The sequence below is a fragment of the Durio zibethinus genome, chromosome 14, assembly GCF_047325235.1.
Source record: "Durio zibethinus cultivar Kanyao isolate XHJ-2024 chromosome 14, ASM4732523v1, whole genome shotgun sequence".
NCBI classification, from domain to species: Eukaryota; Viridiplantae; Streptophyta; class Magnoliopsida; order Malvales; family Malvaceae; genus Durio; species Durio zibethinus.
The window spans coordinates 12,138,566-12,163,475 of record NC_143175.1 but is presented as its reverse complement, the minus strand read 5'-3'; the positions used below and the strand labels follow the sequence as shown (position 1 = coordinate 12,163,475).

General features: G+C 27.8%; 1 protein-coding gene across 2 annotated transcripts; it reads right to left on the bottom strand.

Annotated features, from left to right (window-relative positions):
* Positions 1–11,886: 11,886 nt before the first annotated feature.
* On the bottom strand, positions 11,887–15,366 carry IQD12 (IQ-domain 12). 2 transcript variants are annotated; one of them, XM_022887651.2, is made up of 6 exons: positions 15,089–15,366; positions 14,543–14,682; positions 14,140–14,427; positions 13,551–13,781; positions 13,014–13,145; positions 11,887–12,822 (listed from the first exon to the last, which is right to left on the bottom strand). In XM_022887651.2, exons 2-6 carry the CDS (start codon positions 14,615–14,617, stop codon positions 12,304–12,306), a joined length of 1,245 nt encoding a protein of 414 aa, XP_022743386.2. In that variant the 5' UTR covers positions 14,618–14,682; positions 15,089–15,366; the 3' UTR covers positions 11,887–12,303. The 2 variants fall into 2 exon arrangements, with proteins under 2 accessions (XP_022743386.2, XP_089599673.1); XM_089743547.1 differs by having other exon boundaries at positions 14,998–15,090.
* Between the last annotated feature and the right edge of the window lie 9,544 nt (positions 15,367–24,910).

Genomic DNA, 24,910 nt, shown 5'->3' with positions numbered 1-24,910 from the left:
ATAGAACCTACTGAAAACCAAGCTATTCAAAATTTGATCATTATCACTGCCCAGACCGATCACATTTTGACCCTAAAATTTTATCAGATACTTTTTTTGACCTCCTCATCTTAGATCCATCCTTGGTTTTATTCGAAATAGCTTTGAATCGTCTAGATCTAGACCTAAAGTCTCAACCTAAAACTTTAAATTACCATCAGATTTACATTAAATTTCACCCATTCTTTCCTTTCAACCTTCTATTTCACGTTCTCATGTTAGATTTTCTTAAAAATTGACCAAACTCCTTATATCTAACCTTGAACCAACGGTTTTAACCCTTATAAAATAGCTTCTATTGTTACTCCAAACACCACAAACTCCTACTATAACCTTCTTCTTGCTTCGACCTCTCTTCCCTTTAAATTTTAAGCCTTGAAGCCCCTTAGATCCCCTTAAAATTGAAGCCCCCCTTTTTTTATGGTTTTGGCATTGTTTTCCCTTCTTTAAGAAATGTGTTTTATCTATTTGTTTTTTTTTTATTTCGTGGATTTCGATTTTAGTAGAGGTAGTGGGTTTGGTTATTATATTTGGTGCAAGGGTGGTGATAAGGCTGGTAGTGGAATGTTTGGAGAATGGAGATAGATTGGGTTATTGAGGTGCATAGGAGTAGGTTTTTGACTGGTAGTGTCATGAATGATTTGCTGATGTGGGTTTAGGATTCAACGGTGGTCGAATGAAAATAGAGCATTGGTATCGTGTAGGGTGGTTATGGTGGTTTAGGTAAAAATGAGCTCAGGTAGAGTGAGAAAAGAAGCAACATGGTCAAAAGTAAGTTTTGAAACAAAAAAAAAAAGGCTTTGAAGTTTCCTGGGAAGTAATTTTGGTAGTGAAATGAAAAGGAAACTAGCAAGAGGTTTGATTTGAAGGGAAAGAAAAACGAAGTATTTGAAATTTTTGGGAAGAGGGGTTTTAATTTTTTCTAAGAAGATTTAGCGAATTAGGTTGCTATTTTTTTGTTTAAATATTTTGCTAAATTATGGGTTCTCAAATGTTTTTAGGGCAGATGAATTAGATAAAACAACTAAAGAAAGATAGGGGCAGAAAACAAGAGAAAAATTTATTTTTTTTACTATTTTTTATTAATTTTAATGGTTTTTAACCAGATGTTAGAGTTAACAATGTGTGATTTACACTATCGTTATAGAGTCCTTATTTGAACTAATTTTAAAATGTTTAATCCTACATTAAATCAAATTAAAGATTATATCTTTAATAAAGAAAACCCGAAAACATTAAATCCCAAATTTGGCATTTAGCCAAAATTTTATTGGTTTGAGAAAGTGCAAAAAAAAAAAAAAAAAAGTTATAGATAAGTTTAGAAGAAGATAACCTTAGTTTTTTTTTTTTTGTCGAGATAACCTTTTAGCTTTCTTGGCATGAAAGAAAGAGCTTTTAAGATTTTTTTTTTTTTAGTAAGGAGCTTCTAAGTTTTGTCTCTATTTTTTATTATGATAACAAAAAATCTACACATTATTATGGGTTTAAATTTTTTTTGCATTTAATGATATTCATAATTAATTTAATAAATTAGTAAGTATGATTTTGTTTCTAATTTTCTAATAAAAATAATGAATAGTAAAATTTTATCAATTAATTGGTAAAAATGAATACATTTCATTTTTATAACTTATATAATAAATTAAATCCATATCTACTCTTTTAGATTTATTTTTACAAACATAGTTAAAAAATATTGAAATAAAGAATTAAAAAAATTAAAATTGAAAAAAAAAAAAGACCTAAGGGAAAAAAGAGAGAGAGCGAAATAGGGATGTTATGGAGACATTTCCATTTAAGAATGGCATTGGATTGGGTAGGGGAAGGCTTATGCTCGTCTCGACTTCAACTCGACATCAGATTATTTTTCTTTAGACTTGACTCTGATCCAACATATATATATATATATATATATGTATAACCCACATCCAACCTAACTTGATAAAAATATAAACTCAATAGTATAACATTAATGAAAATATTATTTTTTTTAATGTAAATTACATTTTAATTATGTATAAATATAATATTTTAATAAGTTAAAGTATTAAATAATGGCTTTATCAATATAATGCATACATAAATATAAAATTAAATAAATAATAAAATATATATTCTTATATATACTTTGGGATGGTGCAGGACAAAGCATTCTACACTTGTCTCCAATATTATCTTGATTTTTAAAAGGAAAAAATCACCTCACACTGACCCAATTTTGGCTTTAAAATAATCATCTTTGTTGGATCAATGGATCGAAACCCATTGGGTATAGGTTATTTTGTCATTATAATCTTCATTGACCCCTTCTTTATAATATTTTTCTCATTAAAAAAAGTAAAAACAAAAAAAAAAGGAATGGCTAAAAAAAAATGAAAATGAAGCCAAATGGAGGTGACATATTGACACTATAATTGTCCCACTTACTTTTCCAAATATAGATAAGAAATAGTAAAATAGACAATTAAAAAAAAAGCCAAAACAAACAAAGGAAAGAGACCAAGAAAAAAAAATTCAAATAAGAGTGTCACATGGATACCTTAATTTAAGGATGGAAACATGTGGGTAGGTTTATATTTGTCTTGTTTGATTAGTTTTTTTTAATAATTTAATTCGACTTCGATTTCGACCCAATACCAAGTTATTATTTAGTTATAACTTGTCTCAACCTGACACATAAATTTATAACCCGCATCCAATCCATATTAATAAAAAATTAATTACAGGATCTAAATTTTGTATAATGTTAGTACAATTTTCAATATGAATTATATCTTAATTATGTAAAAATATAGTATTTTTATTAAATTAAAGTATTGAATAATAATTTTATTAATTTAATACATATATGTAAATATTTAAATTAAAATAAATAATAAAAAAATATATTTTGATATATACTTAAAGTGGGGCAAAACATCCTAAATGGCTAAACCCTTTTAAGACTCGACTTTTGTTTTTAGAATAAAAAACTTGACCTAATCTCGAATTTTAAAAATAAAACAAATATTGGACCAAAATGAATTGAAATTCAGTTGATATTAATTGTTTTGTCATCTCTACATCTGTTAACTTAATTTTTACAAAATTTATCTAATTAAAAAAGTTAAAAACAAAAAAAAGTAAAAAAAAAAGAAAAGAAAACCAAATGGAGGTGCTACATGGACACCTCAAAGGTCTCATTTTTTAAAAACTATTTAATGTATATATTACAAAAACTTAAAACAAAACAAAAGGCCAAAAGAAAGAAAAAAATCTAGATGTCATGTCAACTTCTTCATTAGTATTTTTTTATAAAATTTACCAATTTAAAAAAAATAAAAATAGTAAAAATTAAAAATTAAATAAAAAATATCAAATGAACCCCATATAAAATTTTTTAAAAAATAAAAATAAAATTATTTAGTAAATATGGAAAAAACATAAAAAGAAAAAAAAGAAAAAAGAAAATAAATAATGAAAAATTGAGAGAAAAATTTAATTGATGAACGAAGGATAACTAAAGTAATGAGAGTATGATGGGTAAATGTAATAATGAAGTTAGATTTATAAGGTAAGTGTATGGAAAAGAAAGATGGATGCAAAAGTATGAAAAAAGTTTAGGGGTGAGTAGACATTGGTTCAAATCGATTTAACCAACTAAATTAATGAAATATGGTCATTTCAGTTTGGTCTAGTCAGTTTTTGGTTATAGTTGATTTTGGGATCGATTAAATTGGTTAAAACGATCAGTTATCGATTTTCAAAATTGATAACGAAATTAACCAAATTAACCGATCTTATAATAACTAAAGGTAAATATGTATATTTCAAAAAAAAAAAACCCCTAAATTTAACTCACTTTTTCTAACCCACTCCAACCACGTCGTGCCATCTTTCTGCCCTTTACCTCCTTCTTAGTCTCTTGTATCTTTGTCTCATTCTTAGTCTTTTGCTTGATTGCTTCTTTTTTAATCTTTTTCTCTTTCTAATTTGCTGTATAAAATCTACATAAGATTAGACAGTTGTAGAGATCTTCCTTTGTTGCACAAGACTTACAACCATTGTAAGTTTCTGAATCTTAATAACCTTTATTTTTTCTTTTACCGTGATATTGTAACAGTTGCCAAGATGGGATAAATTTCTTCTTGCTTCTTGAAGCTAGTAAGGAGTAAGTAAAAGTCTTTTCATACGTGTCCTTGTTTAGGGTTATATTCTTCCTGTCTAGGCTAAGCTAAAGCATAACAGCAAGAGGTGCCAAACCAACTCCTAGAGTGTGCTCATAAAAGGTCAAATTGAATGAAATAGAAGCCCTTTTTTCTTTACTGTTGCTTTTCAACACCTTTGGCAAAATGTAATAGAAGCCCTATTTTTTTCACTGGGCTTTTTAGCAGCTTTGGTAGACCTCAAATAGTCTCGACTTCCTTCATTGGTTTGGGTGTTCTTTCTTTTTCTGAGTGAGATCTCTTAGGAATCATAGTTCCCAATAGTGCTTGTCATCAAAGCATAAAATAAACTCTTGAAAAATGCCGTACTCTTTAAATTTCCCAAAATATATTTTCATTTTTTCATACCTTTTTAATTTTGACATAATTTTAAAAAATTTACTTTTTATTTATATTTAAAGTTATCATAATTTAAATTTAAATCATTGAAATTAATAATCATTTATTTTTTTATAAATGAATTGAAATGTTGAATTTTTTAGTGACATAAATGCAACTATCACAATTCATAACAATTAATGATTAATGTAAAGCTTATGAATCATTGAAATCAAATTTTGAATGGTTAAAAATTATAATCCCTACAAATTACTAGTAACATCCAAAGACATTGAATTCTGAGTTGTCAATAATGGATGAATAAAGAATTCCTGACTTTTTATTTCCTACTTTTACTTTTTGGCCTTAGACATTGAATATTGAGTTATCATAAAAACTAAAACAAGCAACTAATTAATCTAAATTGTGCTAGATACTTAAATTAAAAGCTAAAATAAATTAGCCTAAATTATGCTAGATACTTAAATTGTTCATTGATAAAACAAGCAACTAATATATAGTTTGATCAATAGACTATTTCATTATTTGAATATCCAATGTGTTCAATAATTGTGTGACCACTACTTTATTATTTTTTCATTATTTGAATATAAATTTATTTTTATTTATTATTTAAATATAATTTAATTATTTATTTTTTATTGTTTGGATATAATTTGATCACTTTTTTTTTTAAGATGTCAAATGAAGTGAATGATATGACTTTGGATTTTACACCTAATTAAACACAATCAGCCTCTCAACTTCCTGCACATAATGAAATAACAAAAAGTGAAACTGTAAATTCTAAAGTGATGAGACGAGCATCTAAGCCATGATTAGAGGTATGAGATCACTTTACTAAATTTGTTAACGAGAAAGGTAATCGTAAAGCTAGGTGTAATTATTGTGATAGAGAATTTTTTGTTGATCCTAAAAAGAATGGAACCATTACTTTAAAGAATCACATGAATTTTTTAAAAAGCTTTATTGTGTTAGTGGGATGATGGTACTCAAACAGAATTGGTGTTGACGTCAGGAGAAGCAGAATCTTTAGGCACATGAAAATTTAATCAAGATGCTATTAGAAAAAATATGGCTAAAATGATCATTCTAAATGAGTTGTCATTTAGATTTGTGGAGTCGAAAGGGTTTAGGTATTGCATGTCAGTTACATGTCTTAGATTTCATGTACCATCAAGATGGATAGTTGCTAGGGATTGCTATTAACTTTATATTAATGAAAAGCCTCATTTGAAGTAATTCATGAAATCATCTTTCACAAGAGTATCTGTTACCACCGGCACATGAACCTTATTACAAAAGGTCAATTACATGTGTCTTACGACTTATTTCATAGATAAAGATTGAAAACTAAACAAAAAGGTATTAAATTTTTATCTCATTTCTAGTTACAAAGGTGAAATTATTGGTAAAGTGGTTGAGAAATATTTGCATGATTAGAGGATTGATAAGATTTTTACTGTTACAGTTGATAATGCTAGTTCAATGATGTTGCAATTGCATATTTGAGAAAAAAATTTAACAATGCTGAAACTAGTATTTTGAGAGGCAAATATCTTCATTTAAGATGCATTGCACATATTGTTAATCTTATTATTTGTAATGAATTAAAGGAAATGAATGAAACAATTACTCATGTTAGAGGGGCAATAAGATATGTGAAACAATCACCTTTTAGGTTAACTAAGTTTAAAGAGTGTATTGTGAATGAACATATTCAGAGTAAAAGTTTATTATGTTTGGATGTTAGTTCTAGGTGAAATTCTACCTATTTGATGTTGGTTGTAGCTCAAAAGTTTAAAAGGGCATTTGATGCATTTGATGATGTTGATCCTTATTACAAAGGTGAGCTTTTGATGGGAGATAGGGTGATCGATCAAAATGATTGGGCAATTGTTAGGTAGTTTTACCTTTTCTTGCAATAATTTTATGATCTCACCGTGAAAGTTTTAAGTACTTCTTACGTCACATCTAATACTTTTCTTGATAATATATGTGATGTTTATTCCACTTTGCGAGAATGGCAATTAAATTCTGATATTGAGTTGAATGCAATGGTAAAGAGAATGAAGGATTAATATGAAAAGTATTAGAGAAATATAGAGAAGATGAATATGTTGGTTTATATTGTTTCTCTTTTTGATCCTTCAAAAAAGCTTTCTTTTGTTGAATATTACTTCATGAAAATATATTCTTATGATGAAGCTTTATTGATGATTAAAAAAAGTATAACAAGCAATAGAAGATTTGTTTAATGAATACAAAAAAATGTTAGAACCTTAGTCTGAACAAGTTGATGAAAGGAGTCAAGTAAGCCGAATGTCACAGCCCATTAATGATGAAAGTGGAAATAAAATGACAAAAAATAAGCAAAGCTTTAAGTTCAAGTACAAGAGGTATAGGATTGAACATGGTAAAGATGAACATAAATCAGAATTGACTAAATATTTGAGTGAGAAGCCTAATGATGATAGTGATGACTTTGATGTTTTAACTTAGTGGAAACTCAAAAGCCATAAGTTTCTTATCATTTTCCATTTAGCTTGTGATGTATTGGCGATTCCTTTATCTACAGTTGCTTTCAAATATACTTTTAGCACTGGTGGTCGTGTGCTTGATGTAAATAGAAGCTTTTTAACTCCTAAAATTGTGCAAGCCCTTATTTGTGCTCAAGATTGGTTACGTAGATCTTCTAATCTTGATTCATTTCAATCTAAAGATGATTTGACATGGCTTGACAAAATGGATTTAGGTAACATTTTATTTATACCATCATTTATTTTTTAAGTATTATTATTATTATTATTTATTTGTTTAAAGCTTACTTTTGTTATTTTTTGTTTATATATTTTTAGAGTTGTCAAAAATTACCTTAGATCCAGTAATTGATTAAAAAAAAGGTGCATGGACCTTTTGAGGTAATTTTATTATTAATTTCTATAAATATTTGCATTTAGAAAATATTTATTTTATTCTTTGACAACTAATTAAGGTTTTGATCTCGTTAACATCTTAGGAAACAATCAAAGATGTGTACCAAAGCTATGGGGTTCATGTATGAAGAATGTTGATAGAACTTGGAATTTCCTTTAATTAGCTTGTTTTATGTTTTTTACGAACTTTTATATCTATTTGCCAACTCAAAATGTCCTTAGCTTGTTTTGTGTTTTGTATGAGCTGTTAACTCCATTGCCAACTTAAAATATCTTTTATGTTTTGTACCAAAGTTATGAGAACTAATTTGCTTAATTTGCTTATTTAAATTGGCTTGTTGATCATTGAAAACTTGTTATGTGTTGAAATGACAATATTATTTGTTGATGGCTTTATTTGTTATTTGATATATGTTAGAGTAATACTTTTTAAAACTTATTCTTTAATTTATTTTGATTAAACAAGTTTAGATGAGTATTTATTTATCTTTTTTCTTGTAAAATATTGTAGAAATTATTAAATTCTTTAGTGATTTAATTTGAATGGTATGTGAATTTCAGTTTTATTAGATTGAATTTATAGCTAAATAATTATTCAAAATAAGAAAAAAATGATGAAAAATTCGATTATTTAACCAAACTAACCGAATCGAATCGATTTTTGGTCGGTTTGGTTAAATTGGTTATTTAAAATTTTGTTGGTTGATTCAGTTACTAGTAGAATAAAAATCGATTAATTCAGTTATTAATTTTTTCAGACCGAACTGATTGAATTGACTGACTGCTCACCCCTAGATAAGTTGATTTATGAAGAAAATAACAAATCATGTGAGGGAAATGAAAATTAAAAAGAAAAATTACAAAAGGAGATAATGTAATATAAATATTTATTATTTTGTATCATAATAAAATATTATTTACTTAAAAGGATTTTTGAATATACAAGATATTTATTATCTTTGTATTATAATAAAAAATTAGTTAAAAGAAAATTTTAATGTAAAAAATTAGTAAAAAAATGTACAATTAATAGACAATTACAAATTGATAAAAGGTCAAACTTTCATGTTTATTAATATATAGTAGAAAAATATTAAAATAAATCAATTATAAAGCATAACTTTTAAATATTCATATTTATTTTAATTTTTTAAGATTATTGATATCTGAATATTATAAGGTAGTTTTACATATTTTAAATTAAATACACATATATTATGTTTTATTTGCAAATATTATGATTTTATATTAAATTCATTATGGGGTAAAAATTAATTAAAGTTTTTTTATCAATTTAAAAAATTAACGTTTTTTATTAATTATTGTATATCATAATATTTATTAATAAATAATCTTGTTACAACATCCCACTTTCTAATTTTTCTAAAAAAATCTTCTTACATCAACCCTTTGTGTTTAGAAAAGAAAGAGAGAAAAATATCAAACTAAAAGAAAAAAAAGAAAAAAAAAGGAGTTGAAGAGGTGGACAACATTGACACGTTGAGTGACTAAGATGAGGTTAAAGTTAGGTTAAAAGTTTGCAAAATTTATAGTATGAATTTTAATATTTAAAATATTTATTATCTTTTGTATTATAATAATAAAATATAATTAGTTAGAAAAAAATTTTAATATAAGAAAAACATTAAAAAAATATGTGCAATTAATTAATAATTACAAGTGATAAAAATTTAAAATTTTATATTTGTTAATAAATATAAGAGAACAAATATTAAAGTATATGAATTATCAAGCATAATTTTTAAACATACATATTTAGCTTAATTTCTTAAAGTTATTGGTAATTTTATTTTTTTTATTAAGCATACATATAATAAGTTTTTGAGTACATATTATAATTTTATATTCTTTGATAAAAAGTAATTATATTTTTCATTAATAAAAAATTGATATTTTTGGAAAAAATTGACATTTCAATTAATTTTTTGTCATAGAATTAATTAATAAATAATTTTATTGTAGTATCTTATTTTATAATTTTTGTTGAAGAAAATTCTCATATTTATGCTTAAAAAAAAAAAAACGAAAAGCGAAGAAGTGATGCGTTGGCGACACCTGAAGAAGTAAAGGAGTTGTCAAAGTGTTAGTAAATTTAATATGAATTTTTTTTTTGTATAAATGATAAAACTTTAGAAAATAAATATATTATTTTTTATAGAAAAAGTGAAGGTAGAAAGTCAAAACTTAAAGTAAAAAAGTGCAAATGACGTGATTGATCATTAAAGGAAGACTGAAATGCTGTTTGCCTCTGGTATTATTCTCTCTTTTACTTTACTGTTTTAGTATTAGAGTTTTGCTATTTTTAAATTCAGTGGGGGCAAAATATAGAGTAATTAATTTTTTATAAAGTAGTATTTAAAAAAATAAAATATATAATTTGTATCTTAAATTTGTGAAAAATGTATAATTTATACATTGAAAATTTAAATTATGTATTATATTAATCAAAATTTTAATTTCATTAATTTTATTAATTATATATATGTGATGTTTGATAAATATTTATGTATTTATCACATATATTATTGATATTTTTTAATATAAATTAAAATAATTATATATATATTTTTTGAAGTGTAAAAATTGTATAAGATAATCAATCATTTTTTATAATGAGACATATGTATAAAAGCTTTTACAAAATATTTAATATTTTTATTTAACAAATAACATACATATAACAAAATTACATTGGTTAAATATTATATAAGTTATTTAAGTTAACAATATTAGAATTTATATTCAAATAATATATTATTTGAAAGTTTACGATATAAATTATACATTTTATTTGTTTAGGTGTCATTTGAATTAAAATAATACATCATTTGAAAATTTAAAATGTAATTATAAATTTTATTTTTATAAAAATCAATTTATATATTTTTTAAAATATAGGTATAAAAATATAATTAACTCTTTTATTAAATATTCAATGGGTACACGGATATCAGGGGCAGCTGCCCCACTGTACATCCGTCCCCGCATGCGGCTGTCGGCAAATGTGCCCTACTTACAACAACCATTATTTTTTCTTTTTCTTTTTAATTTTCTTCCATTCAACTACTGGCCGTCTGAATAGTTATAAATACCATAATAGATACACTAATAATGATCTATACTTCCACCTCATCTCCATCACTTCTTAAATCAGATCTACGTAATAATTAATGAACCCCATGCACAATACAAGCATATAATGAACTCCAATTATATTCAGATTTGTTGCTAGGTCGAAAGCAAATGAATAAGATCATATATTGGGGTGGTGCATATATGTAAGAGCAAGTTAAAATTAAGCTGTTATTGAATACTAATCTGATGCAGGTGCCGAAGTCTGCGTTTATTATGGAATGATTGATGGCTAACAATTTACCACCAAGATCAGAAATTAGAGCCCTCTACCAACAAAAAGCATCCAAAGAATGCAACTCCATGCTCCGGATAAAGCTGCTGTCCAAGCCCTTGGAGGTCCCGACATCAAGCTTTTGTTAGATGTTTCCTAATCCCGGACCTCGAACACGTTCCTGCTAGTCAAGGCAATGCAGATCAATGGGTCCAGGACAACGTCAAGAATACAACAATGTTAATTTTCAAAAAATTATTATTGTTTGGCGTATTAATACATAATTATGGTATGATAATTGTGTTTTACATATGTTTGAAAGGAAATAAGCAAGGCACTGATTACCAAGTTTTTTCTGAAATTACCAGGATTTTTCTGAAAATCTTTTCTGCTATAATAATGCTTACAGCAGACTGTCGAAAAGTTAGCCTTTCACCCCCGACAATCTTATTAATGGATTAACAATGATTTTGATCACCAGAAATTTAAATGTCTACAAAACTCCTTTATTTGGTTCTTTCTCTTGACATCTAATCTCCTAGAATTAGAAGTCCTTTTCTTTCACACATTTCTACTGGAGTAAGCAAAAACCATTTCACCTTTAGTCGATATCTTCTTTTTATTTATTTGTTGGGGTAATTTATTATTTCCTCCCAAAATCCTGAGGATCATTAGCATCTGTTCTTGTATTGGAGAATGGACTTGGAACTTGTGCCTTCCCCACCATAGTTGACTATAAATGTAGGGAAAGTGTTCAGCTATGATTGATCAACTCTGCACTGCATGCACTGCAAATATTATAGGCAAAACATATTGCATTTTCATAACAATATGTCTACCAAGAAATTAATTGAAGAGGAAACTTACAGAGGCTCTCCATATGACCACCAAGCTGCTTCATGCAGAAGCATACGGTGAGAAATAACATTCTCATCGTCAGAAATGGAGTTCTCAAGAATAATGAAACGATTGGACATTTTACAAATAACTGCATGAGAAATTTCTTTCAAATACAAGCCAAATCTTTCATTGCACATTATTGGCACAAAACTCTTTCCAAATCCTTTTTCCACAAAAAGAAGAAAAGAAAAGACAAATGACAAAAGTAACAAACAAACAAACAAACAAGCGATTATCTATATAACTCATCAAATGCGGAAATGAGTTTTGACAGAAACGAAATTTTGCAGATTCACCAAACTAGCTCATGCCAACTTGACAGGCATGGCATCATAACACCGAAAAGGTCTTCCTTGAAATATGAAGCTGTTCTAATTCTTACATGTCTTAGAGCCAAAAGGGTAGCTTCCGTGCCATTTTATAACTGGTAAATGAACAAGCTTAGGTGGAATTTCATCCTCACTTAGTATTCTGATTTCAACATTAAAATTAGTCTCACATCCAAAGCTATGTCAGCTCAATAAAGTCGATTCATAGGGAGACTGTTCTTCTCATTGATAGTGAATGGTTCACCATTATAAGTAGACCAAAAAGAAAGTCCACCCTTGTATGGCACGCTATAATCAAAGCAAGTATCCAGAAATCCTACCCGTTGCCTTGGTGTGCTCATTGACCTTTCCTTTGCTTTTGCAGATTCTGTTGCAGCCATGTAAGTAGGAAAAACTGGAGAATTTGGGATGGAACTCTCATCTCCAGCCTTACTCTGCTGCACACGACAAAATGACCTTCTTGGAAACAAAAAGGGAGAATTTAATCCATCTTCATCTAACATATCTTGCTTTTGCAAATTTCTAAATCTAACATGAGGTGGACCATGTAATTCCCAGGTACTCAAATTTGAAGGTACATTTTGTTTTAAAACCATCACTCTTTCCGTTTTATTTCCCTCAGCATTTGCTTCTGCTTCCACAAAGCTGCTCCTCCCAGTTTCTTTGATGTGCACAGATTCATCAAGCATACGAGCATTTGCTCTCTCCTGAAGGAAAAATGAGAGGAGATACTCATGCTTCAGTTAACCTTGGAAAAAGAAAAAGGATACATATTCAAAAGCTTTCAATATTTGGGAATAGAATAGTTATTGAAGTGGCAACAATTGGTGTTTGTTCTTTTCCTTCATTCCACAGCAGAATAAAGCCCACTAGAAAAAACGGTATGAGATGAAATTACCCGATAGGAATATGAGTATTTCTTCATACGCTCTCTTTTGGTCATTGCCTCCTGCCTTCTCAACCATATGGCTTCAACGTCTTCCTTAGACAGCACACTGTCATTCCAACTTTTTTGACTGTTGCATTCATGCTTGCCATGAAAAAAATGTTGAGCGAGTGAACAAAGGTGCACAATTTAGAACCGGAATCCATTCAAAGTAAACATAGGTAAACATGCAGTCACGTTATATATGAATGTTTACAGCAAATAGACAAACAAAAAATGAAGCTTCACCTGAAATTGAATATTACACTAGAAACTAATCATAGATCTAAGAAAGAATTCAGTGGAAGATTAAAAAGGATGAGTATGAAATAATACTTACCCTGTCTAAACTACAAATTCTGAAGATAAATGCTCTTTGCATAAAAAATCCAATGAAAATATCATTATCTTGAAAGTATTGATTATTGTGGCTCATTTGTTCCTTAAATGTATTTTCAAAGATAGAAAGAATAGTTAAAGAAATAGTTTGACTTGAATTATCTAACATACTGTAATGTCCCTCGACCGCAACTCATCTTTGAGTATGAGGCTTTGTTTTCTCCTGCTGTCTTGACACATTACTTTTGTTGTAGAAGTGCTCTTCTCCTTGACCTCTGGGTACTTTTTTTTACCAGAGTGCAAGCACTTCATATTTTTCATTGCTTGACGTCTCACAACTTGGCCACGTACAATGGCTTGGAGTTTCACCAGTCCCTTTAGTGCCCGTAGTGCTTTCCTTGCCTGTTCCAAAGCAACTTGAAAATCATATCAGTCCAAATTGAAGAACATGTAAAGATAATGATGCTTGATGATTTCTAGAGTTCCAAATAACCTTGCATAAATTTGCTAAATTCAAGCATCAAGGAAGCTGGCTGCTTAAATTTTCATTAAATCAAATTGAATACTTATCTGATGTAGGGATTCCAATTAGTATTTTAGCTATGCTGATAAAGGTTTTCTTACATTTGGAAGGGTTACTTTGTAGATGACTGACCCTTGTAGACGCTTGCAAATGAATATAACAATTACCTCAACCAAATCAACATGAGCAGAAATGAATTTAGATAACAAAGAGCAAAGATTTCAAAGGTAAACTCACCAGATGTGCCCGGAAAGCACTTTGGATCTTAATAGCAGCCCAATTTCTATCCCTTATTGTGAAATGATGGAAAGGCTTAGAGGCACCTGCAAGGCGGACGACCTCAGCTGCTGCTTGTGCAGCAGCAACTGCAGCCTCAGCTGCAGCAGCTGTTGCAATGGCAACATTCAAAGCATGCTTTCTTTGCTCCTCCGTTGCTTGACAAAATGATTTCTGTGGAGCTGGAAGTGCAGGGTGGTATTGCTTAAGCTTCAGTCTTCCAAAAACCCATCTCCACCTCCTTGATTTCTGGAAAGTACAACCGAATAATTACAAACAATGAAAAAAAGAGTACCAACAAGATCAATCAAAGCTATGGTTCGGAAAGGGGCAAAAATAAAAAGAAAAAGTAGTGTAAATGAACCTTTTCTGTTTTTGACTTTGCATCAGAAGCAAATATCTTCTTCACCCAACCAAACCAGCTCCGTTTCTTTCCCATTGAAAATTCATGGAAGCAATCTACTCAAATCCATTCCACACCATCTTTTATGCTTGAAGTCAGACCTTATTTTGAAGGGAAAAAAAAACCAAGATTATAATAAAGAATACAGAACATCAGAAGAAACTGGAAAAAGAAAAAAAAAAAGAAAAAGAAAAACAGGGCAGTTGAATAGAATTAACTGATATTAGGAAAACAAAATCATCTTGGAAATAACCTATAAGCATCTACATCTACAAATCTAACCCAGAATTGAAAAAAAAAAATTGTATATGCAAAGTGCTATTCTATCAAATATGAAAGTTCCTAACAAGTTGGAAACCAGCTCTCAAGTTACAAGTACAATCTAAAAATGCATCAGAATATTTAAAAAATCCTACTTTTCCATGAGATCAATCATAAAAAGAACACCAGTGAATTGAGAATCCTAGAAACCTGAAAAAAAAATATAAAGAACAAGCAAAAACAGACCTGAATTCTTTGTTTCATGGTATTGAAATGACTGAATAAAACCCAAGGACGACCATCAGCACACATATTGATGATGATAATCCAAGTTGGTCATTGCCTTTTACTCCCACTATTGACGAAAGCTACTAAAGAAGAGTGGACTTGACAACATAAAAGAAAGTATGAAGTTTTTGCATTACCACATTAATTCATTTCCAATGATGTGGCAAATGCAGGTGCTTTGATGAAGAGTGAGTCATGAGTTAAGAGCAAGCGAGTGTGTTTGCCCTTTCTGTCCCAACTGTCGTTATCACAACTGCCCATGACCTCTTCAAATGTCTGTTTTTATGGAATTTACAGACATGTCCCTAGTTCATGTGCTTCATTTTCTTCATGGAAATTGGCACATTGGTCCCATCTCCTTTCCCTAGATAATGATAAATCGACCCCATGGACTTCCCCTCTGCCTGCTTGCTGGCCCATTCATCCATCAAAGTCCCATGTTACTTGTTAATTTGTCAATTAGCCAATCAAGATGCAGATTTCCAACATGACCCAAAGATTCTAATGGAAATCAACATGAGAATTTACGGAAGTTATTCATAATAATCAAAATGGATTTGACAAAATTAGATGATCAGAATAGAAAATCTCTAAAGATTAAATCATAAAAAATATTTACCTTATAATCTATTTAATAAAACAGTAAACTGCTCGCAATTATTTTTGCTGAAATTGGACACATCTAGACAAAACCGAAAAAATGACATGCTCTTGACCCACAAATCCAAATGATCACCCATTGAGTTGGTCCTTACTCGTTTTGTTAAGGGAAAGTTTCATTTAGTTAAATAAAAAAAAAGAAAGGGAAAAACAACTCTTGTTTCCTTGAACGTTTATATTTATGACATTATTATTCATTGATTTTTATTGGTGTTATTGGCTATGAGATTTCTGTTCCCCAAACATTTTTATATTTTAACCCTATTCAACATTTTTTTTAAAGTTGTTGTTTTCTATCTTGCCAACTAAACAGGTTGAGACGTTGATTTTAGCACTTCATATGTCATATATTATGAGTTATCCCAAAATTTTAGGTATTTTGAGGTTGAGTTAATTACATTTTTGTATTTGAACTTCAAGAAAATGTACAAATTGATACTAAAAATATAAAATATAAAATTTATATTTTAAACTTTCAAATAATGTATAATTTACATCCTGAACTTTCATATTGTATACCATATTAATTCTAATTTTATTAATCATCTTAGTTCATATATGTAACATCTGACAAATATTATCAAGTTATATATTCAACACACATACTATCAACATATTTTTTTTAATATAAATTAATATATATATATATATATATATTATCTGAACTGCAAAAAATTTTCTAAGATTGGTTTTTTTTTTTTTCATGTGACATCCACATAAAAGTTTTTATAAAATATTTAACACTTTTATTTAATAAATAACATGCATATGATAAAATTATAATGGTTAGACACCATATAGGATTAATTATCAATATTAAAATTTGGATTAAAATGATAAATTATTTGAAAGCTCATTATGCAAATTGTAAATTTTATTTCTTTAGGTATTAATTTGCATATTTTTCCAAAATTTAGATAAAAAATGTAATTAACTCTTTGAGATTTATGTTTAAATCTTGAAAAGAGATAATGAGATTTATAAAATGCAAGATAGCTTTTCCTTTCTATGCAAGTCAAGTCCAATGGATTTAATTTTTTTGCATAAGAAAATATAGTTTAAAAAAAGAAAAATTATAAATGTTGGATTTAAATTTCAAATTTATTGAATATTATTTTTTAAATTGATTGCATGAACCAACTTAATTGTTGAGTTCAAATTCAATTGATATTTTATATGTAACTTAAAAAGAAAAAAAAAATTTATGGATTGATATAATTACAATACTGATTAAAAGTTAGTATTTGTCACTGAATGCAATAAAACTTGAAGAACTAAATTCCATGCATATTTAGGTAATGTATGAGGTATTTCCATATAAGGATTAAAAGTTTTTTTTTTTTTTTTTTGCTAATTACCTGAATCAACCATGCTAATAATTTAATTGACATTCTAAACGTTGATATTTTAAGTGAAGTTTTGATTTGTCTTGCAAATTGCAATTAATATTTCATGCCCCGACATTATTGATGTTGCAAACTCTTGAATTTTGTGGAGGAGCTAAGCCACTGTTTTTAACGTTGCTTTAAGTCAAATAAGGAGGCCTTAATTAATTTGGACGGAATATATATTTCCTTGGCCTTACGAACTCAAAAATTGACCAACTTCATTTGAATATTTGACTTAACGAAGTTGAGTCAAAGACTAACATGATATGTCTTAAGTAAATTTTTTTATATTATATAGTATAGTATCAAAGAGAAAGTTTTTTTTTTTTTTTAAATTACACTCTAAAAATAAAAATAATTATAAGGGTTAAAATTTAAATTTTAAAAATTATTTTTAAAAAATAATTATATAAAACAATTAAATAAATTTATGGTATATATAAAAAGTATTTAAAAAAAATAAAAAGCAAGAAGCGACAAAACTGTTATAAAAAAGGATGGTTTTTAGGAGAAGAAAAAAAAGGGAAAATCCGCAAAAAATGCAACATCTTTTTAAGGTGTTGGCATCTTTTGCAATGTGGCTTTGGAGCTTTGGAATGACCCAAGGATAAAAGTCAGCAAAATAAAGCAAAACAATTCGTTAAACTTTTGCCCAATTCAGCTGCCATGAGTTGTCCTAATTAGACACATGAAAAAAGTTGCTTTTGAGCTGTTCACTGTCACAACCACCTACGATATGGCACATATTTGTGGAGGAGCTTGCGTTACACTTTAGATATGAAAGGCCAACTTTGCTAAAAAGATTAGTATAATTTTGTAGACATGATTAGTATTAATTCCATTTAGATTTGATTAATCAATGGTATTAAAAATTGTCCTGATTTTGAGCACGCTCAAACTTAATTAATTTTTACAATCACTCAATTTTCCTTTTAATTTTTTAATATATAATCTAAATGTAAAATACTCATAGCATATACAAATTTGTTGATCTTAATTAGTCCGGTCATGTGTTACTGAAGTTTATAAGATTTACAAAAAAAATTCTTGTTTTTTTATTAAAAAAATTGAGGGATAAATAAATTGTTTTGTAATTTTTTCACTTTACCACGAGCTTACATTTCAGATAACATCGAATAGAAATTATTTATGTTCAAATTTAAAATTTTTTTTATCATCAAATATGAATGAACGAATTAATCAATTAAATCAACTCTTTGATAATTAAAAGAAATTGTTGTTAGATATGAATGAATGAATTGATCGATTAAATCAATACTTACATAAGTAAGGGAGATTATTTATGTTTTCATATAATCTAAAAATTAGATATCTTCTTTTATCTAAATTTTAAAGTATAGTGTGTCATTAATAATAGTTGCATTGTTGAAATGACCAGTCAAACAAGATGATAAATCAACAAGTAAACACTAGCCAATGTAATGATTCATCTCTCTTTTTGAATTAAAAAACACTTCAAAGTAGAAAATGATGAGAATGATCTGTGCTAAAATTTCTCATGCCAAGAACATGGATCAATCAATCATCTCTTGCCATGGAAAAAACTTTTCTTTTCACAAAAAAAAAAAAAGAAGAAGAAGAAGATGATGAACAATATTAAAACTAGATTCCTGTTCTCTTTCCCCCATTTGAAGCTACCAACTTCTCATTACAATGGATATAAGGAAAAGGAGAAACATAGTTTACTACAACTGTCGCTATAATTAAACACACCCCATTTGCCAACATCAATGCAAGCCTTTCCTTGATTGATTTAGAACAATTTATAAAAAGAAAATAATGGAGTGTTATAATTATTATCTTCGTTTCTAGATTTGTCTTGAAAAATGGGACTACCCTTTGATAATCATACCAAAGCAGAAAGCTTCGGCGAAGCTAGCTATAAATTTTTTATTTCAATGGTCAGCATCTATTAAGATAACGTAAACAAAAACAAGAAAGGGACCAATTCCGGAAAGAGCATGCACATGAAGAAAAGCATGCTATCATTTATGTAAAATAAACTACCTTTGTATGGAGCATAATAATATATTAAAACTAAGATTTAGAGTATACTTGTTAGTATTTATGCGAACTTTAAAAATTCATTTAATTTATTTGAATAATGAGTCATGACTCAACATGTTTAGATTGATCATAAAAAGTCAACAATTTAATCTCGTCCAATCCAAAACTAAAAATAATCTGAACCCAAATCAAATCAAAATTGAAATTGTTTAAATTTAAAATGATCTGAAATCAAAATAATTTGGACTCAAAGTTATCCGAAAAATTAATCCAAAATAATTGAAACTAAATTAAGTATAATTTTATTTTAAAACATTAATTTAATAAAAATAATAAATACAACACAAATAAAAATAATAAATATAAGACAAATGATATCTTATTAAAATTATTGAAAATGTCAAATTAATATATATGCTTTTTAATATCAAACTAGTATAAATTATATTTACGTTGTGTTGCTTATAAAATTTCTTATAATTTATAATATGATTTAAAATAAATTATATATTTTTAATTATTATAGGTATACAAATCAATGTATATTTAGAAGAAATTATATAATGTCTTATAATTAGACATGGGTATAAATTATTTGATTTTTATACATTATGTTTATGTTATAATTATATTATTAATTTTTAATCATGTAATCTATAATAAATTATATTATGAGTTACAATTATATTAAAATCCAAAATAATAAACTACTAAATAATGAGCTAAAATTATACTAAAATGATTATTTATATTGTACTTATATTATTAATATAAAAAATAATTATATACTAAATGTGTATCCTAAATAAATATTTAAAATAATTTTTATATGATTATATTAAATAAGTAATTGTGATTATAATTAAAAGTTTAAAATATTTTTTTATATATTTATATTAAATTAAAATAAATATAAAAAACTATTAAACTTATCAAACGTGACAAACAAGTTTCTTGTGTATAATACTTGTGCTCATATGGAACAATTTAATGAAACATATTTTTTATGTTTTATATGTGTCAAAATTTATGTCGACATTACTAAGCATGAAATATATTTTTTTAAAATTCATATAATTTTTTTTATATAATTTTAGTGTTATGTCATCGTGATGTATTTAAGTTTATCAAATCTAATAAAATCACATTTTTTTATTTATATAAAAATTAGTTTTAATTTAAAGCATATAAATTACAATATTTATATTTATTTTTAAAATATTATTTTTTAATTTTATCTTTTAATAAAATTATAATAAAATATGACTCGAACTTAATCAAATAAACTATTTAAATTTAATCTAATATGATTCTAAAAATTAACAAATTAAACATGAAATAATCCATGCCCAAATAACCCATATCTAAATAATTTGAATGTTAAGTTCAAAATATCAAAATTGCAATGACTCGAAATCAAATTGGCTCAAACTAAAAATAGTCCGTATATGAAATGATTTGAACTCAAAATAACAAAAAACCAAAATGATTAATTGAAAATTATTTCAATTGTTTTTTTAAAAAATTTGAAATGATCTAAACTGAATTGATTCGATCAAAACTCAATTTGGCTCGCTTAGGTATAATTTAGAGGAACATCGAGCATTTAATTTTTCCTCAAACGCACAAAGATGTATTTAGGCCATTGAGTAAGAAATTTTCCTTTTTCAAATAAAAAAAATTCATTTTATGGGTAATATGTGGAGAAGTAGAATTTGTGGCCCATGGACTTCTAATTAAACGGCTTTGGATTTTGGAGGTTTTCAAGCCTTGATATTATACAGATTACAGTCAAGTGTCAGGACTATCATGAACAAATATGTCATAACGACGGGACTCGAAATTTGTAGCTGGAAGCTCAAGTGCCTTGAGAGTGGCCCTTCTCCAGTTATTACTTGTGACATCTATTTTCTTAGCAGTGCCCGTGTTTTTCCTATATTGTTGCGGGTATGCGGTGGGTCTGAGGAAGACTTGGGGAGTTCATCCTGGTTGCTAAATGATCAGAAAAGATTTTCCTTTCGATGCAGTTGGATCATTCAAATTTATTGACAAGGTATTCTTTAGTTAGTGGGGGTGATAATATATTCAGAATTTTCTTTGAAAAAAGTTCACTCTAGCTAGCATTGTAAATAACTTTTCGTAACAATTTGACAGGCTTTTGGAGATATTAGCATCGCATTTATACCATCTCAAAGAACACATTTTTTTATTACCTTGCTTTTAGGGCATCCTCCCCTTATCCATCTTCCCATGCACTGATCGGTATCAAGACTATTTAAGATTGTTCACTCTTCCTCTTTGCCTCTCCTCTCTTACTTGTCCCACTATAATGCAACAATATCTCATGCACACGTAAACTTAAAAAAATCGTTTTACCAAACGATTGAAGAATTGTATAACGATTTTTTAATAAAAAATTATTAAAATATTTTTAGTTCTACCAAATGATTAGAAAATTCAATCTCAAATTAAGTTTTATGAAATAATTGAAGTACTTAATGAATTTTCAAAAAATTATTTTTTTCAATTTTACTAAACGATTGAAGAATTTAAATTTTTATTAGATGCTACCAAATTATTGAAAGATTTAATGATCTCATTTAAAAAAAAAATTCACAAAAATTTTTTTTAATAATAACCTCACCAAATGATTAGGGGATATGCATTAATATAAAATTCTATCAAACGATTGGAGAATTTTATTAATTATTTTTAAAAATAATTTCTTAGAAAAATATATTAACGAATCCGTCGACGAAACATTTTCAGAGTGAGACTCGAGTTTCCTTGAATACTCTTGAGGTTAAAAAATTATCTTAAATTATTACTAAATAATTGGAGTAACTTTAAGACTAATTTTTAATATTAAATCTACTTGGTAAATTAAAAATACATTTTAAAGCTTGGATAACATGAAATTAAACTAGTATCATCATTTGATAAGCGTTGTGAGGGTGTTATAATTTTTCTCACATGTAATTGCACTTTCAGACCTAGTTCTAGTTTCATGGACTAAAATCTAAATTTTAAAATGCCTAAATCAAGCTTGAAATTTCTCTTTAAAATGCAATAGATTCAGTTTGGAGACTAACCTCACCTAAATAAAAAAAAAATTTGATGGCAACTCATAAGTTTATGTCTAGCGATAAATCTACGGATCTATACGTTATGACAGTTTGACGACTCCGTTGGGGATATATCGAGAGTCAAGTCAGTAAATAATTTCATGTTATCCACGCCTATTTTAATAAAATTTTGAACTTTTGTTTTGTTTCTTGTGTTTTGTTTTTATGTTATATATTATTATTCATGTATATATGCATAACATGAGCTCTACATTCGAGCTTCATCCTTTTAAGAAAGAGTAAAGTACCTATGCTTTCGTTAGATTTTATATCTCTACATAGGCTAACAAAATACTCTCACTTAAATCGAACTATTTTCATTTGTAGCCTATAATAGGTGAAGATTAGAGTGCCTTACTAGTCTGTGATGGATAATGATGAAAAAAATAATTTGAAAACTGCTAGAATTAACCCAAAACATATATAGTTAACATTATTAGCCAATCTATAAGTAGAACCATGTCTCTTTTACCTTTTAGAATTGACCCAGAGTTTAGGATCATATTATTATATTCTATTTATTTTGTACTAACATGATTCATTTTATTTTTTATATTACATTAACTAACGAATTTCTTTCTTTGATTTTCTTTTTGCATACTCATAAAACATGCATATAAATTGCATAACATATTTGCCCAGAAGATATTTTCAATAAAAAGCTTTCATGGAACCTACGAAACATCGAGTTTGTGCTTCGTCCATGTTCGTCAAATGCAAGTCACCTAATGAGTTGAAGATTGAATCAGGAAAGATCCAACAAAAGGAAATAGATTGTTTACCACTCGACTATGTTTCTACATTACCTAAAAAAGTCTGGATACTCATCAAATAAAATGATCTATAAGATTTGACAAGCATATGAAAAAACATAAGTTCATCAAAATAGTAAGCCTTTTATCATAAATTTGACCATATTGCACACCTCTTGTTAGTAAAAGTTGAGAGTTTACTCACAAAAGCAATGGTGCTATTTTAGGACCCTTCCTATTATTGTTTTATCTTTAGCAAAGTAGATATGGTGCTAACCATAGAAGAGTATTCAATTTTAGTATATGCGCATTTCTAACATCCAAACAAAGTTTATATGAAGAAACAAAAACCTAGGTATCGCAAGAAGTTAACTCATATCTTGGGAGTCAATAAGGAGTTTGTATATTCACATATCTAAGAAAAATAGCATATAAAGGCATTCCTTGAGAGTTTTTTCGTGACTTCATTATAAAGCCTCCAGACGATGACCAAAGATTGAATGTATTTGCCTTAGCCATATATGGTATGGTGACCTTTTTTAAAGTCCTGGGCCATGTTGAGATAGAGGTGCTAGATTTGTTTGAGCAAATAGAAAGATGATGCAATCTTTCATTAGCGACCTTGGCAAAGACCATTAGGTCATTGGATTATTGTCGACGAAATGATAAAAAGCGATTTTTGGGTTACACACCATTGTTGTATTTATAGATGAAGAGTCGTTTTAAATGTAAAAAAGAGTGCTTTCTCCAAACTCTATTTTTACAATCGAAATCCTATTAGGAAATTCTATAAAAGCAAATGGCCATAAACGAAGATAAAAAATGAGCGTGAATGTTTTCTACAAGGGCTCACAAGTAGTTAAGTGCAGTGGCTAGTCTGATGGATGAGTCGAGAACCTATGTTGTATCAATATGGAGATGAAACTGAGGTCCCACTTTTAGGATTATGAGGATCAATAAGTTATGCACCTCTTATGGTATGAAAAGAATATGGAGCTGAGTAGTTTCTTCCCATGACACACAAGTTGAATTAATTAGACTACCTATATGGTGAGCCTAAAACCTTTTAAAAGATCGATAGCATAATCAAGGCATGAAAAAAGTCTAAGAGGGTTAATCTTAGATCCTTCACTGACAATGTCACTCTAGGATATATGACATAAAAAGCGAGAAGGGGTAAATAAGTTGTGTTTAAAAGTTTCTGCCAATCTGTGGAATAGCATGTGAAAGAATTACCCTCAAAGTTGAAGCTTACAAAAAAAAAATTCAAAGCTAAAAGGAGCAAATTGAGGTTACAGATTTAAAAGCTCCAAAAAAAAAAAAAGAAGGAAAAGATAGAAGAAGAAATAAGAAAACAAAAAGTTAAGATGGAAAAAGTCATTAAAGAATGAGCCATAACCATTAATGACCTGTTAGAGTTGCATCAAAGGTGTAAGAAAATGGCTAATGAGGCAGAAAAGTAAAGGGGTAAAGGCCCAAAATATGGCTAGGGAATGTGACACTGCTTTTAATGAGCTGATGGATCACATCGAGAGCGTAAAAAGTCACACATCCAAGTAGAGGCCAAAGATTTCTTTTTTTCACTTTAATTGCTGCATACTTTCTCCAATTGTTCTCTAATTTTTTCTTCGTTGATTCCTTTGTATTCTTGGTTGTTGATAACAGGTCTTTTTATAGGACTAATTTAAGATAATTTTAAATTAACCATGATTCAATTTTCAAAAAGATTTTTGTGTTATCATAAAAAAAATTAGAATTTATCCTTTACAAATTAAATCCAATTTCAATTCTAATAACACCTAGCTTTTATTGCTAATCTTTCTTAGA